The 19,226-nt window shown below is 46.6% G+C and overlaps 2 protein-coding genes and 1 long non-coding RNA gene across 3 annotated transcripts; all 3 read right to left on the bottom strand.

The window, feature by feature from the left end:
- Window positions 1-770: 770 nt before the first annotated feature.
- On the bottom strand, window positions 771-1,220 carry LOC113565784. The gene is made up of 2 exons (XR_003408790.1): window positions 1,153-1,220; window positions 771-1,098 (listed from the first exon to the last, which is right to left on the bottom strand). It is a non-coding gene; the product is annotated as an uncharacterized LOC113565784 (long non-coding RNA).
- Window positions 1,221-2,855: 1,635 nt separating this feature from the next.
- LOC6588814 (carbohydrate sulfotransferase 11) lies at window positions 2,856-5,782 on the bottom strand. Its single transcript, XM_026988231.1, has 4 exons — window positions 5,579-5,782; window positions 3,882-4,435; window positions 3,762-3,817; window positions 2,856-3,652 (listed from the first exon to the last, which is right to left on the bottom strand). The coding sequence occupies exons 2-4, from the start codon at window positions 4,370-4,372 to the stop codon at window positions 2,856-2,858; spliced, it is 1,344 nt and encodes a 447-aa protein (XP_026844032.1). The 5' UTR covers window positions 4,373-4,435; window positions 5,579-5,782.
- Window positions 5,783-7,497: 1,715 nt separating this feature from the next.
- LOC6588816 (AF4/FMR2 family member 4) lies at window positions 7,498-18,511 on the bottom strand. The gene is made up of 6 exons (XM_026988192.1): window positions 17,707-18,511; window positions 16,461-16,644; window positions 15,008-16,384; window positions 9,907-14,934; window positions 9,313-9,846; window positions 7,498-9,241 (listed from the first exon to the last, which is right to left on the bottom strand). Exons 1-6 carry the CDS (start codon window positions 17,719-17,721, stop codon window positions 9,180-9,182), a joined length of 7,200 nt encoding a protein of 2,399 aa, XP_026843993.1. The 5' UTR covers window positions 17,722-18,511; the 3' UTR covers window positions 7,498-9,179.
- Window positions 18,512-19,226: the final 715 nt, after the last annotated feature.

Here is a 19,226-nt window from a genome sequence, read left to right as displayed (position 1 = left end):
TATGTTTTCAATGGATGATGCAAGCTATGTTACAATTGGAATTGCTCTATGGATCTTACCATACATAATCAGATGATATCATCCATCTCAAAAGCTAATGCCTAGTACTGAGGATATGCTGCTGAGGGCAGTATTTTTGTAAGTCTATTAGTAATAGTTATTTAGGCTATTAGTAATATTTGTAAAAGGCATCTATCAAGTCTTGTGACATTTTTACTGAAGTCTAGGCCTACACGTAGCATAATTGTTCAAAATGTCCGTAAAGTTTTCTTCGACTAATGAAATTCCTAAAGGCTTATTTAGAATAAGTTCTCCAAATCTATCTGCCAAAGAAATATTTGATTTGCTTGAATAAAAAGGCTATAAGTTAGAATGACAGCCCTGACAAAAGCAGAATTATATTATTATCAAAACTCTTGTGGGACCCGCGAAACCAAATGACGCACTCGATGAGCGATCAATAACATTAATAAGCCAGACCCCATGCTACTCCAGTAAATGTAAACATCTCCGCCACACTTGCTAATATCTGTTAACGTAAACATCAACAATGAACCTTAATAGAACTACGCTCTTGAAATGCAAGAAGATTGGCTTCAGCATAGGCTTCGATTTCACTAATATACGAGATCAGAAATTGAGATCAGTTCTGAAAAGCGTTCGATAAGAAGCGGTCGCGAGTTGTGAATCCTCAAGCGAATTAGCTAGTCCGGTTAACAAACAGACTTGTATCCAAAGGTGTAACCATACACGCCATAGCCAATAAGTGATAAGTGATAAATCATATTGTTTATTTGAAAAGTGATATTCTATCTGTCGGCATGGGTACATCAACTGCTTTAATTTTGGTTTAGTTTGAGCTGCATACAGTAATTGGACATTTTCTAATGGAGTATTGGCACTGAAAACTTTTTACCGACGCGTTGAAAAAAGCCAAGTCGCAGGCCAGCTCGCAATGTGGCATTTATTATTATTTTCTCCTGTGTATCCAACGGCTCTTTTTTTACTTCTTCGATAAGGGCTATGATCCTCTCATAGGTAATGGGCTGCTTTTGGTTCTGGATTAACTGCAGGATCCACAGTCCATTCTGATTTGTGCTGTTGTTTAGAAAAGTTATTAAAATGATAGTAAAAGATGAATAGTGCTCTCACCTGTTACTCATAACTGAGCTTGAATTATTCAATTTTTTGACTGGAAACATAAAATTTTTAAGTTAACTGGAACTAAACTGTAATGTATGATAAGCTCCCGACAATATTCAGTTTAGAAATGAAATGAAATGTAAGGTATAGCTCCTAGGCTAGAAAATGTATTTCAGAGCCTTCTTTGTTGCTCCGAACGATGGAAGCATGAATTGCGACATGCTCACACGCACATTTTCATTATTTTGTTGTATCTGTTCGTCTGTTCTTCTGCTTTACTATTTCACATTTTGGTATTTTAAAAGTTTGGATACAAAAATTTTTGCAGATAGACGACTAGCGGGAAATGTATGTAATAGTACTTATGAAAGTCTGGATCTCAGGGATTAAATAGATTTAATATTTCTCTTTTTGTCTTGGGCCTACGAGTATCTAAGTATTGGTAAATATTGGTGACTTTCCTTAAAAAACAAAAAAAAACTATTGCCTTGTTGAGTGGTAAAGAGATTATATTTATTCTTAATAGATTTGTTGTTTGTATTTGTACAACGAAAAAAAGTATTGATAATTTAAGTTTATTCAGAATAATATCGTGTGTATGTCACTAATTTGGTTTTGTCTTTTATCATTCATTATTAGAAATACAATAAAGGTATAATAATTAAATATTCTCTGTCATTTTAATAATAAATCCTTAAACATCACATGAAAAGTTTTTCTTGTTGGTTTTCCATTCTCATTTTTATTTCTTTCTTTTTTGTTTGTTTGTCATTTCAAATACTCGTACTTTCCTATACGTCTTTGGTATAATTTTCATTAGAAGATTTCCAAGAATTTCATTGGATTGTTTCGTAATTAGCCTAGGAAAAATGTATCTAGTCCACAAAAGTTATAGACTTAGATCAAGACCTGTTTATAAATTTCATTAATACATATATACGAGTATAGGTACATATATATATGCACGTATAATAGCTTATGAATAGTAAGTACCATATGTTGTGGTTGTTGAGGGTTTTCGTATTTGGTATTTGGTTTTTTTTTTGGGGATTCGGTTGTAAATATATGTAAATACAGAATTTTTTCCTTTGGTTTAAGACGATCTCTCACTTTGTGGTTGTATATAACTCTCCCAGCCTTGCCTTGAAGAATAGCGTTCGCGATATTGGTATAGAGGTCTGTATATATCGTTTATCTATATAGTATATATATATATCATTTTTTGTTTCTTTGGTTGAAAGTGCAACTGTAAATTGTAGGTACTTAAACACTAGCTACAACACAACACATGCCACGCCACGCCACGGTCCATCCTTTCTCGTGTGGGAGTTGTAAAATTGTTTGTTTTTTAAGGGATTCGTGTACGAATTTTGGTGGCAAAATCCATCAAAATGCATTTTCGTTTCTAACTAAGTTTCATTCTCCTTTCTACAATACATTCCTTTTTGGTTTTTTTTGGCATTATCTAAGAGAGGTCAAGAGTGTTTTGTTTGGTGTTTCTTTGGTTTCGTTTTTTTTTTGCGTTTTTGGAAAACGTTGATTTTGGCCTTAAACTTTGGTAGATTTGTTAGCATCGGTTGGGTTCTGTTTTGGTTTGTGGTTTTTTTCGTGTTTTCTTGTGTAAAAAGGTACATGATAAGATTGTTTGACGACGCATCGCAATGTGGGAGGGGGATTACGGGATCCAAGGGATCCTACTGAGCTTCTGTAGTCTACGCCGCCGCTGAGCCCTGAGTGGAGCCAGAAGCCCCTGCAGCCGCCACCGCCGGCGCAGCCGAGGTCGTGGCGGGAGCCGCTGCCGCTGCAGCTGCAGCCGTGCCGGCTGTGCTCTGCTCCAGGCTCCAGGGATGCACCATGTCGTAGTACTTGCGGTAGTCGTAGTCAAAAAGCTCGAAATCGATGCGATATATCTTGAGCAATTGGTCCAACGTTGAGCGATCGATATCGGCAAAGTAGCGCTCGACCACGGCCTCCGACTTGATGCCGCTGCGCGCCTGGTTGCCGATCCTGCGCTGCTTTCGCTGCGGCAACTTTCCCAGGCCCAGGAGCAGCGTCTCCAGGCCCGCCTGCCGTATGATGAACTCCGAGTCGCGCTGGAACGTCTCCGTCTTCCCAATGATGGTGAAGTTGACGCTGCACGGTGTACAGAAGCTGTAGATGGGCGCCCAGTGCTCGTCGAAACGCTTGCCCGCCCCGTGCTCGGCAATGAGGAAGCGCACAAACTCCTCGAAGGTGGGTCCGCAGCGGGGCCAGGGCCCGCCCTGGCTGTGATTTCGGAAACGGTGGACAATCTTCGTGCCCAAGGCCTTGTAAAAGGTGTTCCGATTGCCCTCCAGCTTGTTGCGGTACGCGCTCAGTATCCGCTCGAAGGGATCGCGCACAAACAGGAAGGACAGTGCACTGGGCAATAGTTCCATGAGCTCGGCCAGCTCCGGTCGGGGGAAACGCTTCCGCGCCAGCTCCAGTGGCTGAGTCTCTGTCCTCTGCAGATACTTCACATCGTAGCCAGCTGGAACAAAAGGGATAAAGGGACAGTCGAGCATCAAAATTCCGCCTCATGTGCACGCAATGTATGTTGTTTTATCAATCAATCAATCAAAACACCTAGTGATAATTACCTAATACGTTGAAGTAATACATCCACGTACTGCTGGCCGCCTTGAAGACATTGCACCTGAAATGGGCAGAGAATTTAGAAGGTCTTTCAAGATCGCCAAGGAGGCAGATCAAACACAAACCAGACGAGATTGTTGTGGCCCGGCGATACAAAGAACTCCCAGGGATTCGGTGGGTACTTTTCCTGCAGCTTGTAGCGCTCGCAGACGGCGGCCAGGTGTTCGCGCCTCCTCTGCAGCTCCCGCTCGGTGCTGCTGTGCAGCTCCTCGGAGTACTCGTAGACGGGATTCAGGGTGCTGGCCGGTGGCAGTGGAGCTGCAACGGCGGTAGCCGAGCTCCCAGTGGCATTCGTTCCAGTGGTGCCTGCCTGGGCCGCCTGCAGCTGCGCCAGCAGTCGTTGGCGCTGCATCTGCTGGCGCTTGAGCTTGAGCTGCTGCTTGGAGGGCTCCGCTGCGTCCGCCTCCAGTTCGGCGGCCGTGGCCCGCTCCCGGTGCTCGTAGGCATTGAGCGACTCGCGGTAGAGGAAGGCAAAGTAGCAGACGCCCACCAGGACACAGGCACCTATCTTCAGATAGGTCTGCAGACGTCTCCCATAGCGTAGGCGAATGATCATTTTATGAATGCAGAACGCCGCCCTGCAGCGGCCACTGCATGTTCCACGGAATACTGGGGATGTCTGTGAAGGCGGCATCAAAAGGAAAAATACTTAGTTAGGGTACTTTAACGAGTAAAGGCTTAAAGGAATTAAAGTAATAAGATTCTTACAATTCTTACAAGCAATTGAGATTATACTATTTTTAAGAATCAACAGATGAATCGATATGCCATATCCGTCTATATTTCTATGCAACGCGTAGTCAAAAAAAAAGAAAAAACCTCAAAGTAAGGAATTACCTGTCCTGTAATCCAGCTCAAAAAATCTCTGTTGTTATATCGTTCATTAATTCGTGAATATTGGGGCATTTGGCTCTTTAGAGGCGTGCGATTTCGGAATTATCTTTGGTGGTACTTTCAATGCCAATTATAGCAATATTATTTTTGGAATTTAAAGACAAGCCAACTCAAATTGAACTGAAATCGGAATATATGTTAAATATACAACTGCAATGCTGGGAACGATGGCTGTTGCAAGGGTATTAAAAGCTTCAGCCAGCCCCCAAGCCACCTTTCTTTTTCTGTTCCTCTTTCGCTCTTGTTCCTTTCCTTCTTTTTTTTTTGGCGCTTTCACCAGGCGACACTTGTTGGTGTGTACACACCAAAATTTTGGTGTATTAATACAAAAATAATACAAATGTATTAATACATAAATATGTACGTATGTAATTACTTGAAACTACGTCATACCCCTCCACACACACACACACACACACACACACACAGATGGAGCAGCCCGCACGCACACGCATGGCCGTGGAGAGAGTACAGGGCGCTGCTGGCAGCAGCAACACTCCAAAAGTAGGACGTCATCCTTAAACGTCAACATTTGCTTTTCTATCTGCTGTTCTCTTTTTTTTTTTAGTTTTTTATTGTTGTTTTTGCAGCTGTTTTTCCTTGCGTTTTTATTGCTGCCAGTGCTTTTTTGTTGGTTCTTTTAATAGTGCCATTTGTTGGCAGGACTGGGATTTGGACACGAGCGACTTAAAGTATTCATAACACCTCAGAGACTATTTGAGAGCAGTTATAGCTGTGGCACAATGGTAGACCATGGATGGCATGGCTAGTAGTTGCCACATATGTCCATATATATTCACATAGATTTGCACCTCAAGAATTGTATACATTCACTCTATTAAGGATATATATCCTTTGGTTTACTCACTCTGAAGCGCGGCAGGCGTTTTAGTTTTAGTTTTTCTTTTATTTCTGGAGCCTCCCTGTGTATACAGCACTGAATGCGCCTATCCTTTGGCTGCCAGCCCTGCCTCTTGGTGGTGCCCTCTCCCCACCACCTGGTCGCGGCGCTGTTACGTGTTGCGTTTTCCTGGGTCTCTCCTGCCTGCTCCGCTTTGCCGTGCTGCTCACTGCGGCCCTCGCTCTCAACTGCCAGCCCGTGGCAGGCCGCAGCTGCTGCTGCTGGTCGCTGCTGTTCATCCTTTTCGTCCCGTGAAGCCGACAATCTATGCTATGCGCCGGCGCCGTGAGAAAGGATGCGAGACAGCTTTTTTTTTGACAACAAAGTGTTGAGAGTTTGCCGCTAGGCCGCTAGATTCCCAGCAGGTTTCAGTCGGTCTTCTTGAGAATTTCACAAAGATTTTTCACTTGGGAGCATGATCTTTTATGGGTCCTTATGTTGCGTGGTATAAGGTGATGCTGGTGATGAGGAGTTATTCATTCTATTATTCTTCTATAAATGTTGGAAATTTATATTCCTAGAAAGGTATATTTCGGTTCCCGAAAAGTTTTATGTATTCCCAATAACGACATGATTTCAAAACTATTCAAAAGAAATTACTTTTGTATTCCATTGAATGATTCCTGAAATTCCTCAAATACCCAAAAAAAAAGACCGGTTGTTGTTTTTTTTTTATTTTCTGTGTATATTAAATCTTTGTATTTTTTCTTTTTCTATAAATATTTTACTTTAAAGTACAAACAAATTAATAATAAACTTCTAATACTACGGTTTTAAGACACTTTCGTTTTTGTTGTTGTTGTTGTTGTTCATCTTGTGGTTGTTTTATACTTTTTGCATTTGCTTTTAAATATATATATATATTTTTTATTTGTTTATGTGTGTGGGTGTGGTTGTGTGTGTACTGGTATATAAATTATTTATACGTTTTATACAACTTCCATTAACATTTTTTTGCTGCTGTGCTTAGCGGGGCTTATTTGCAGTTTTGCTTGGGCGGGGATGCTGTCTTCAGAAAATATCTAAATAATGTTCACTAAATATGCTTCTTCAGGTTCCTTTCCTCTGCTTTTATTACGGAGCTCGGGATGCTTCTGGGGGGAGGGGCGGGGGCCTGTGGCTGGTATGCTGTTATGAATTCTCCTTCTATATATATGTGTGTGTGTGTGTGTGTTTTTCTGTTTGTTTATCGGTACTATATGTATCTATGCTAAGGATTGGGCTTTTCATACGCTTATTTTTTGTTTCGTTTTTGCCTTGCTTTAAAGTAAAACATGTACAAAGTATCAAAAGAACTATTTTATATAGCAATCATACAATATATATATATATATAAGATAATAATAATATTGAACAGTATATATATGCGTGTGAAGAAATATATATATATATATAATTGTTGCTTTGTGTCTAGCGCTTTTTGCATTTGCTTCATTTACTTTACTGAGTTGTTTTTATTTATTTTTTGTTTGTTTTCGTTTTTGTGTGTGTTTCCCTATTTGTTCAAATAACATTTAGCAAAAATAGAGCCTGCCTTATATACAATACAACTTTATATTTTTTGTGTCGTCTCGTTTGCTATTCACGTTTTATGCAAAATATATAACATTATATACGGTACGATTTCTGTATATATATATATATATATATATATATTTTCATTCACTTTTGCAAAACGACAAATACTAGTTTTCCCATAATTTTCATTTTGCTTTTCCGCTTTTTTTCTTGTTCATGTTCGTGTACTTTTTTTGTTGTTTTTTTTTGTCTGTTTTTTGTGTGTTTTTTTCATTAATTTTTTTGTGGTGCTTGGCCTTTTTACATTTTTGACTAACTTACTGCATAGGGGCTTTCGGTTCCATGTGCATATATTGGGGGTTGCTTGGTTGGTTGGTAAAGAAATATCGTAATTATTACTGTCCTTAGGCGCTAGAGCATTTAAAACTAAAAAACAAATTTTCGAAACAACGCAAGCTTACAGAAACTATATATATATATATATGTATAGATAGGCTATATCTGATCTGTATTCTGCTTCTGCAACTGCATCTCTCTCTATGCATAATCGTATGTTAATTGTTAGAAAAATTAGAAAACCTAATGCAAAACCTCTGCTCTTTCCCAGCAGCAGTGCGTAAATGTAAGGACAACCTAAAAGCTAGAAATGTGTTCATGTTGCATCAAGAATAACTAAAATACAAAATATATATAGATATGTACAAACGGATTCGGATACGGTTAAATGGAAATCAAAACTATGCATAGGGGCTGGCTGGTGGGGTTGTGAAGAGTAGATGAAGCTTCCGTTCTGCCAACTACTTTTTTGCCTAGTGTTACTTATATGTGTGCTACGTGTTGTTGAGTTTAATGTGGGGGTGTATGTGAGTGTGTTGGAGTTGGAGCTCCCCCAAGTGTATGTAAAGTATATATTCAACTAATTTGTTCAAAATTTCCTCTCTTCGGAGATAGAGCTATACATAAATTGCCTGTTTTCACGTTGACTAGCAAATCATTTCATTTCCAATGGGTGGATCGTGGTTCTGGGGGTTAAATAGTGCTAGATGATGGGAATAGCGTTAAGCTCGGGTCTTGAAAGTAGTTGATCGTAAGGGAGACAAACAGAAAAAGTGAAAAGCAGAAAAACATATATACGTTACGCTCGGCTTATGCATCTTTTCTGTCTGTTTTAACTTCGATTTGGATGTTGGGTGTTGGGTGTGTGTGTGTGTGATGTTGCTCGCTATGAGATGCAACATTATTGCAACTTGTGGCTACCACTAACTATACAAAAAACTATATTCTTCAACGAAAATTACGACTATAAATTACAAACGAAAGCGTTCAGTATCAGTGCGTGTGTCTGTGTGTTTCTGTGTGATATATACAGGTAGCAGTGGATTTGACGGATTTGTGGCACAGTGGCGGCCCACTATGCCAGTTGCGGCGAACTGCTACTGACGGACCGCTGCTCATCGGCCGTCGTTTCGCTGACAAACTCCTGGAAACTCAGGCCCAGATCGTTATTGAGTTGCACAATATTGAGCACATCGCTGGCATCGCGCCATTGCTGATGCTTGCTGGCTATGCCGCCACCATTGCCATTGCCACCGACAACACCGCCGCCGCCGCCGACGCCACCACCACCACCGCCGCTATCATCATCCTCCTCGCTGAGTATGTTGTTCAGACACAGATTGAACTCATCGTAATCGACAAAGTTGCCACAATCGAGATCCGTGGCACTGTCGAGCTCTGGCATCAGCAAACTAACTGCATCGTTATCCACGTCCATGTCGACCTCCACATCCGCGGCACTGCTGCTGCTGTGGTAGGACAGTAGGTGATCAGCCTCTTCCATGTAGCCGCCGCCGCCGCCGCCGCCGGCTGCTCTCGCCAAATTATCATACTCATTGGCTTCATCGCCACCATCGTCTTGCGCCTGGGCTAAAGGGAAGCTGCTGATGTCAAGCTGCTCATCGGCGGTTCCCAGCTCGAACAGCTCCATCAGATCGTCATCTTGTGGATCGCTCGGATGGTTCAAGCCTTTAGCCAAGGCGCAAAACTCTGGTCACTTGTAGTCACGCGATGTTCTTCTCCGGCGTCCCTCGGTCAGCATGGACTCGCCAATGACTGCGAAAAATCAGGAAAGAAAGGAACATGTAAATGCTTGCTTCCATGAAGGGACTCCAATGGACACTCACCTGCACTGCGTGTCTTTCGCCTGGCCTCCGCCACGCTCTCCACAGTGGCCGCACTGGCATTGTTGGCATTCCCCACGGCCGTCTTTATCGGTGTGCCCTTCGGTTCGGCTGCAGCGGCGGCTGCAGCAGCAGCTGCGGCAGCATTGCTGCGACTATATATGATCTTGTTGGCAGCTGCGCTGGCCCTCACGCTCCTGCGAGTACCAATCTTTTCGTCCGTGGGCGAACTGGCAGAACCCCCGCCGGCTGCTGCAGCTGTGGCGCCACGTGTAGCATGTACCACATTTGTGTTGCTGTTGTTTTGGCTGCTGCTGGTGGCCAGAACAGCTCCACCAGGCGATGATGCTGCTGCAGTTGCTACTGCTGCTGCTGCGGCTGCTCCTGCCACTGATATGGGAACACTGGGGCTGTTCGAATTGCTGCTGCCGCTGGCATTGTGATTGCTGCTGGCAGGGGAACTTGCCGTTTGAGCCTTACCACTTCTTGGTGCGCCCAGCGGGGGCGTGCCACTAAATGAGCTGTTGCTAGCGGGTTCTGTGGGGGAGATTGTGTTGTGGTATTCGCTCTGTTTTTAATAATTAAAAGTGTACTTACTGTGCGGCGGTTGTTGCTGCTGCTGAGCGTTGCGTCGCGTAACGTGCTTCTCTACGGCTGCCGCTGCTGCTGCTGCTGCATCTGCCTCCACTTGCGCCTTGGAGTTGCGTACCTTGCCGGCCACCTCAATCAGCGGCTCATCCGAATCGGATGACTCGATCTCAATCTTTTTGGGCAGTGCTGGAGTTCCGGTGGCTTGATCAACCGCTAATTCGGCCGCATTTGTGGCTACTCCCGCCACACCTCCGCCAAGGCTCACACGAGCACGCTTGCTGCTATTTTCGGTAACATCGGCGGCATCATTGCTGCTGCCACACTCGGACTCCGGCCGGCGGCGCTTGCTATTATTGTTGTTGTTGTTGTTGTGGACTGGCGTAGGCGTGAGGACGCGTGGACTGGCATTGGAGGAGGATCGCGATAGGTTCTTTGCCGTGGCAGGCACTGGTATGGGTGTTGCTGCCGCCTCGGGACTGGTCTTTTGGGCAGCATCCAACGGACTCTCCAGGCGACTGCTGGCCCGTGTCCTTATCCTCGGCGTCTCGCCGTCCGTCTGTGCTGGTATCTCTATTGAAATGGGCTGCAGAGAAGCCCCACCCGCGGCATTGATCTCAGCGTGAGCCTTCTCCTCCAGCTTAGGCTCCGCTTTAGGCTCCAGCTTGGGCTCTACTTTTAGCTCCAGCTTGGGCTCCACTTTCAACTCCAGCTTCGCCTCTGCCGCCATCTTGGGCTGGTCCACTTTCACCAATTCCGTCTTGGGCGTTTGAGCTCCGGCTGGCTCTTTTTTAATGGACAACAGTGGCGGCACCTCCTCCAGCTTCAACTTCGCCTTGGTCTCAGCTGCAGCCGGCGCTGGTGTCGTCTTGCTGTCTGTGAGCTTCTTGATGAGATCATCGTGTTCGAGTATACTGTGCTCTCCGTTCAATTTGACGTTGCTTGTTACTGACGTTGTTACTGGCACTCCTGACGACGCTGCTGCCGCTGTCGGCTGCAGGGAGTTCTCCAAACTGCTCAGATGATAGCCACCGCCTGCACTGGCACATTCACTCGCCTCCTTCAGCACATTGGAGACAATGTTCTCGAGGTCATCGGGAAAATCGCCCTCCATTTTGGCCAATGCTTTCTCAATTTCATCGTCAGCCTGCTGCCTTTGTTGCTGTGTTAGAGAGACACCGCCGGGACACGGTGCTGCTGCTGTTGGTGTTGGTGTCGTTGCGACCATCGTGGCAGCAGTAGTTACCGCCGTGGCTGTGGTTGTTATAGAACTGCTGCTCGTCAGCTGCTGCTGCTGTTGTGAGGCAGCAGCAACAATGGTGGCTGTGGCTGCCTTGCTGACTTGTATGGGACTGCTCGAAGAGAGCTGGTGTGGACTCTTCTCGGACAGGGCATCCATAGACTCGATGCCGCTATCCTCGCCACCGCCATTGTTGCCGTGTCCGGGTGTCCCACTGCCATTGCTGGCCGGCGAGCTGCGCAGCGTGCTGGGCAGGCCAGCCGGTGATGAGGTAGAGGTCGAAGAGCTACTGATGATCGTCGCAGAGGATACCGATGAGCAGGATGAGGATGAGGTTGATGTGGACAGGGCGCTGCTATTCACTGCTGCTGGGGCCTGATGCTGTTGACTGACAGTCGCCACCACCACATTGTTGACCGTAGTCACAGGCATTGCTGTTCCCGTTGCCGTTGCCACCGTTGCCGCAGCTGCCACTGGCAACTTTCTATCACAGATCAGCTGATTCGTCGTTTGCGTAGTTGTGGTCGTCATGCTCGTCAGATTGCTTGTGGCAGATGATGGTATGGATGATATGCTCGGCGCCTCTGATGTTGTTGTCGTCACCTGTAGAGCTGTGACCTTGGTGACTCGACTCTCGACTCGCTTCAGTGTCGTTGCACTTGGCAACATGGTTACGGCCGCCGCCAGTTGTCGCTGCTGCTGCTGCTGTTGTTGCTGCTGCTGTTGTTGTTGCTGCTGCTGTTGCTGCTGTTGTTGTTGCTGTTGCTTCTGCAGCTGCAGCTGTTGCACGGCTGTGATGTATGGCGGCGGCTTATGGTTTTTTGTCATCGGCTTTCCACCCACAATGGGCGTGATGGTAGCCGCAGTCTTGATCTGATTCTTCATGGTCAGCAGTCGGTTGTTGTTATTGTTGTTGATGTTGATGCCGCCACCTCCAGCATTAATATTATTGTTGTTGTTGCTGCTATTGATGGCACTCAAAGTGATGCTGCTGGGCAGCGATGTGGCTATCTTGCTTAGCTGCTGCTGCTGCAGCGTTGTGGATGTTGTCGGTGTTGTTCCCGTATTCGTGGAACCTACAATCAGCTGGGCATCGCCATGCACCTGACCTTGAGCCTGTGCTTGGGCCTGGGCTTGAGCCTTGTGCGCCTCAACAATGGCACTGATGGTCAAACCATTCTTTCCCGCCACAATAGTGGTGGTCTTGGTGCCTCCCGTTGGCAGCTGTTGCTGTTGCAAAGGAGCTGTCGACTGTGTGGTTTTCTGTATGAGAATGGGCAACCCATTAACATGTGGCGGAGGCGTCAGCTTTACCGTCTTGTTATCCCCCAAACCATCGAGGAGTAATTGTTGCTGCTGCTGTTGTTGCGGCTGATCGCTGTAGCTTCGCTTCAGTTGTCGCTCATCGGTCATGTGGTTCAGATCCTGTGGTGTGGCTCCTACCAGTGGCGTCTGCAACTTCTTGCGATCCTTGCGCGTATTCTTAACTACAACATGATTCTTTCCACGCAAACGAATCTGCAGGGGAGGCACACGTGGTTCGTTGAGACCTTGTACAGATTGCTGTTGCTGTTGTTGCTGCTGCTGTTGAAAGTTTGTGTACACCGGATGATGTTGCTGCAGATGTGTTTGTGGCTGCTGCTGTTGATGTTGTTGCTGAGGCTGAGGCTGGGGTTGCTGCTGTTGCTGTTGCGGCAGCGGATGTTGCTGCTGCTGCTGTTGCGTTGGCAATGTCAGCAACTGTGTCTGCATTGGCAGTGCTTGTTGCATATGATTGTTGCTTAAAACTGTCTGCTGCTGATTGACAATAATCTGCCCGTCGTAGCCCATGCCCGGCTCCACTTTGTCAATCTTTAATCGCAGCTTGAGCTTCTCTTCCGCCGCCTTTGTCTTAGCATTTCCCTTGGCCCGCTCTCTCTTGGGTTTCGGCGTCGCTGTGGTATCCTTGGCCTTGCGCTCCTTGACTCCCTGCTGCAGCTTGCCCCGCAATAGATTCGGCTTAGCCTTCTTATTGGACGCCGGCGTAGCGCCGCTGGGAGCCACCGATTGGGGTGAGTTCAATCCGATCAATGGAGAACTATTGCTGGATCGTGGCGAACTTTCGCCTCCCAAATTGCTGTGATTCGCCTTGAGGGCTGCCGGGCCCGGTCCCTTTCTGGCCCGATTCGAGCCGGCCGACTTGTTGGATGCCAGCGAGTCACGGGAACGCTCCTGATCACTGCTGACAGTGCCCGCCAGCGGCATTTGCTGGGCGGAATTGGAATCCTCCTCGGAGAAGATATTGTTGGGCAGGAGCATGGCGTTGGCCGGATTGAAGTTGAAGTTGGTCAATCCACTGGACATACTGCTGCGGAATTGCAACTGAGCCGTTTCCTGCTCAGCCTCTGTATCGCTGTCATCGCTGGCCATCGGCTCCATGTCGCCAGTGTGTGGATTGATAATGAACTGCTTCTGTGGCGGTCTTTGCTGCTGCTGTTGCACTTGCAACTGTTGCTGCTGCTGTTGTTGTTGTTGTTGTTGCTGGCGTTGAGCCATCAGTAGCTGCTGCTGCTGTTGTTGCTGCTGTTGCAATTGCATTTGTCGCTGGACCTGCTGCTGGTGCTGCCGCTGCTGTTGCTGCAACTGAGGCATCTGTTGCTGCTGCTGCTGTCTCTGCTGTTGTTGCATCATCATCTGTTGCTGTAGCTGCTGCTGTTGTTGATACGGCATGCCAATTATTTGCTGCTGCTGCTGTTGTTGGGGATGCATTACAGCTTGTTGCTGCTGTTGCGGCTGCTGCTGTTGCTGCTCCATTGGCGACTGCTCTTGCAGCGTGCTTAATGCATCTCCCACATCCATCACCGCCGACAAATTCTCCTCAATCAAATCCAAGTCCAGATCCTTGGCATCTTGCAGTAATGATTCGAGCTCATTTTTATCTTCGAGACTAAGCGTCGAGTCAAGATCACAGTTGAGTGTGGGCAGTAAAGCGTCCAAGTCGTTTGTGGTTAGGGCATCCAGCACTGAAAGCGATATCAATGGATCCACCACCTGTGGGCCCTGCGTGCCCTGTGACCCGGCTGGCTGCTGTGTCGGCTGCTGTTGCTGCTGCAGCTGCAGCTGCTGTTGCTGTTGCTGTTGCGTCGGCAATGGAGGCGGTGGCAGCTGTTGTTGCTGCGACTGCTGCTGCTGCTGCTGTGACGGCTGCTGCTGCTGCTGTCCTGGCATATGAACCTGCTGCTGCTGCTGCTGGAGATTGTATTGCATCTGGTAGCGCGTAAACTCCTGGAAACTGCTCTTCGTTACCGAGTCCATTGGCTTGTTGAGTGCCGGCCAGCGTGAATTGGCCGCCGCCTGATTGTAGTCCGGCGGTGGCGTTGCAGGTACATGATGTGCATTTTGCATAAGCTCATTCGGAGCCGTAGCAGGAACGGGACCAGGTGCAGGAGTGGTCGTCCTGGGCACAGCCGCCGGCGACATCATTTGTGATGACGGCTGATGGTTTGCCATCAGCGGACTGTGCATCGAATGGTGACTGGAGGCGGGTGAGTGCGCTGGGCCAAGGGGCGAGGCGCCACTCATGAACTGCTGCTGCTGCTGCTGCTGTTGCTGTTGCTGCTGTGCCTGTGCCTGAGCCTGGGGCGAGGCTTGAGGTTGCATAGGCATGCTCATGAGACGCTGATGCGCCTGTTGCTGCTGCTGTTGCGGATGTGGCGGTGGAGGTGCCAGTTGTAGTCCACCAGGGCGTATTTGCTGCTGTCTCAGCTGTTGTTGTTGTTGTTGCGGCATGGGACTCATCACCATGTTGTTGAAGCAATCTGTGGAGAGGAGGGATACCCGAAATGTAAGTACAAATCTCCAGATGGGGTTTCAAAGTGTATCAGGACTTACCAGGCGCAGTCTGGAACTGCTGCTGCTGTTGCTGTGGCGAGGCCTGCATGAATTGCGGCTGCATGCCCTGAAGCTGCTGCTGTTGTTGTTGTTGCTGCAAGCGCGGAAATTGTTGCTGCCGCAATGCGTGCAATTGTGCAATTCCCTGTGGCGACGTTTGATGCGGAAAACGGTGTTGGGGAATAGGCTGCTGCGGATACAAATGATTGCTGTTGTTGCCACTCGGACTGAGCATAGCTTGCTGTTGCTGCTGCTGTTGTTGTTGCTGCATGCTCCGCATAATCACTGGCGGGCAAGAGACAGTAGCCGACTGTTGCGGTGTTGTGGGAGATGAAGGTATCTGAGGACTGAGGACATCGCTCATCATAAAATCGCTGGGCGTTGCCGGGCCAGAGGATCGCATCGGTGAGTTCATCATCTGCGCTCCACTGGGACTCATATTGATCATTGGCGATTGCAGTGGCGACTTCATTTGATTTGGATTCGTCATGGCATTGCCGTCGTTCTGCAGCAGATTCACCAGCAGCGGCGACGATATGGCAATGTTGTTGCTGCCCGTCGACGTTGCCGATGGAGGCGGCGGGTGCGGATGCGCTTGCGGATGGGGAGGTAATGGACTGGAGGCAGATGAGTTTGCATTTCCGACTGCGATTGCAGGCTGCTTTGCACTCGCACCAGCTATGGCTATGGGAGAGCTGTTGTTGGTAGTGGTTGTTGTTGTGGCTCCCAGACCGGGGTATGGCGGAGGCGGTGGTTGAATGAATTGAGATTTGTTGCCCGGCCCCGACCCCGGCCCCAGGCCCAGTCCCGGAGGACCCGTTCCTGGCGGCGTTGTGGGCTGAAGCTCCCCATTCTGTGGAGGATTCTTCAACACTTTTAGCGTCACATTTGGCGGAGGCGGCGGCGGTCCCAGTCCACTGACGGATACCGATGTCTCCCTACCCTGCAGGACACGAGCCTGTCGCATGCTCTCGAAGGGATAATCCCTTGGCACATTGGGCGTGCCCGATGGCGAGGGCAGCAGCAGAGGTACTTTCCCTTCCATGGGACACACCGTGTTCGGAGACTTGAAGACGGGCGGTGTAGATGGCGGCAGCTGCTGTTGTTGTTGTTGTTGTTGTAGCTGCTGCTGCTGTTGTGTCTTCTGCTGTGGCAGCCCCTGGCGCCGCTGTTGTTGATTTGAGATTGCATCGTTTGAAACATTTTGCGGTAATTGTACGATCCGCTGCTGCTGTTGCAAGAAGGCTGACGCCGCCTTGCTCGTGCTGGGACCATCGAAATTCGGGGCCGACAAATGCGTCGTCGCCAAACTTTTGTTGGAAGACGTGCCAGCCGCCTCAATTGTACCACCTCCTCCTAACACATCATTAACATTATCTAGGGGAAGAGACCATAAGATTAGACGGATCATCCAAGATATATGCATATAATAATATGCACTGCTGAAACGTACCTTTTGTTATTTTAATATCTTGTCCACCAACTTTCAAAGTTATCACAGAATCGCCTTCAGGTTGCACGGACAGAATGCCGATGGCACGCAGAGCGGGATTGCCCTCGGCTGCCAGTTGACGTAGCCGCTGCGCTGCATCCCACGGGATAGACACCGATATCCGCACAGATGACGGTTCGAGCTGCTGTAATTTGTTCATAAAATACATTTAAATTCACGCTTTTACTACATTTAATTAACAAATTAAGAAGCAGATTCGGATTGTTGATTGATATATCGATAAGAACAGAGGCAACCATCGAATATTAACTATCGTGAGATGTTGCAGCCCTGGTTCCACACAACGCACACAAACACACGCACACAAAGCTGTTAAACGCAGAGAGCACATTTTGCTGCTCTCACAAATTTATTAAAAATTAATACCCACACGAAAGTGAATTATTTATTTAAACATTTTTGCTCGGGTCGTCTGCCCGCAAGAAATGGGTAATTAAACGTTTTGACTTTTCTGTTGTGTGCTGCTGCTTCGTAGCTGGGCTGTGTGAGGGGTGTGGGAGCGGGACGGCTATACGAGACTCATTGGAAATTCCAACAACAATTTATTCAACAGGAATAATCTATGGATTTAAACGGAACGATGGTATGGCTAAAAAAAATAATAGGGGTGACCAAATTCTGCTCTAATCTTCCACTTGATGAATTTTCAATGTGCGGCAAGTGCCACGGACCCTCTGTGCCAGGGTGGGGGGGTTTGCCACAGGTTGCATTTTCACATGCGTGCGTGCAAAGGAGCGCGTTTTCTTTTGTCGTCTCTCTGGTTATCGATACCCCGTCGTCGCCATTTTTCTTCTCTTGGTCTCTTGGAAGGGTGTGCGTGTGTGTGTGTGTGGGCAAGAGGGGAAAAGGTAACCAAAATACTTGCTAGAAGTAAGGCAGGGGGCCAGAGCGGGTGGCTGTAGGTAGTGCCTCAATAAACTCACTAAAAAAAAATGAAGCACACACACGCCGAACGCATGACGTTCAAATTAGTTTCTGCTGCTGTTCAATGGGACCTGCGTGGGTGACGCAAGTGTTCAATGAATGACCCTTTGCCCCCCTCCAGAAAATGTACCGCACAAACAGTGCAATAATCACAGATCAGCTGTTCGGCAAAAAGTGAGTGAAAGAAAAGCTTCTCCCAACCGCCACCGACACCGACAATGCCGAGATGCCTCTCATCCATCGACCTATACCCTACACTCACCTGTTTAAGTGGCATATCATCACACGACAATCGCACGCGTCGTAGATTTAATTGGTAGAATGCTGCTCAAATATCGCATTTAGCACAAACGGTCGTCGTATCGAATGGGTGTCGAAGTCGAAGAACGCGAACGGCAAGAGTAGAACACAAAACACATATCCCCGCCCGAACTGAAATTTATTATTTGCAGCAAATGCAGATAATTCATGTAGCGTCGTCCTTTGCATTTAAACAATTGCATTTTTGCATTATTAATTGGTAACACTCCTTTTTTTTGCTCTGGTACCGATACGCGGTACCAAATCTATTGTCTTTGTTGATGATCTAGAGATTTTTGATTTCTGGTGCACTGGACGACTCCTGGCCGCACAATAACCGGCGGTGATAATTGGGACGACAACGTTGCATGTGTCGCCTTGCCTTTTTGGTTTCCACAAAAACTCACGCGCTCTCTCTCCTCTCACGTTGCACACACTTACTTCTCGCGGGGGCCACTATTTGTTGTTAGGTTTCACTGGATTGGATCCTCTTTCTCATCTCCAGCTAATCATTCTTTTAGTTACTTTATTTAACCTTTGCAACTTTGTTTTTGGGCATTTTTTTCCACTGCCTGCTACTTTTTAATAGTAGCCTCAACACACACACACTTTCGTTCACACACACACACTCATACACTGAAAACGTGCGGGGCGCGGGCAGGGCTCCGTTGGTGTTGCTTTTACTGCTGCCGATTCCGATTTTCCTGCGTCACTTTAATAACTTTTTCCGTGTACAAATCGCACAGCTCGATGTTAACAATATAGTTGATAGCATTCACAGCAAATTGATTCAATTTATTGTGATTTCACTGTCTTTCATGGCATGCATTGAAACTAATAATATTGCTTTTCATAGGCGCCTGAAATTTTTTCTTGTTACAACGATTGCGTTTGGTAGCAAATTTGTAGCATAATTTCACACGAAGCGCGAGCGAATGGACACTTGGTAACCGCACACGGATGTAATTGAATATATGTAGTTGCTTTTCAGCTTATTGCAATTGCTGTAGCAATGTGTTTTTCTTGTTTATTTTGTAAAAAAAACTTCGTAATTATAGAAATTCCACGAACAATAACAACCGCCATTTGCATTCGCCTTCTGTGGTAGCCATTTTTATTTTCCAGCCGGAGATGCCAATCGGCTTGTTTCGAAAATACCCTAAATTTTCCCTTTTTTGAGTTTTTTAGTCAATTTTCATGAATAACATATGATTGCTGACCAGCACTGTAAAATAATAAATAAAAACACGAAATTTTAATTGTCATTTTATTTATTCAAATTAAATTAAACATTTCTATATAATTTTAAATAAGTTGTTAATAGTATGGCGAGTTAGTTTTTATCTTTTGCGTTTTCCAGCACTAGGACGAAGTAGATGATTCATCCCTGGTAAGGACGAAGAATTTTACGCTTAATTTTTTGTTTTTCCTTTTTGGTTTAAACCTTATTTTAAACACAATCCAATAAAAAGGAGTACGTCG

Source organism: Drosophila persimilis, unplaced genomic scaffold (assembly GCF_003286085.1).
Source record: "Drosophila persimilis strain 14011-0111.01,24,50 unplaced genomic scaffold, DperRS2 tig00000191-arrow-pilon, whole genome shotgun sequence".
Taxonomy (NCBI): Eukaryota; Metazoa; Arthropoda; class Insecta; order Diptera; family Drosophilidae; genus Drosophila; species Drosophila persimilis.
The sequence above is the reverse complement of the archived record's forward strand: the minus strand, read 5'-3'. Positions and strand labels throughout refer to the sequence as shown.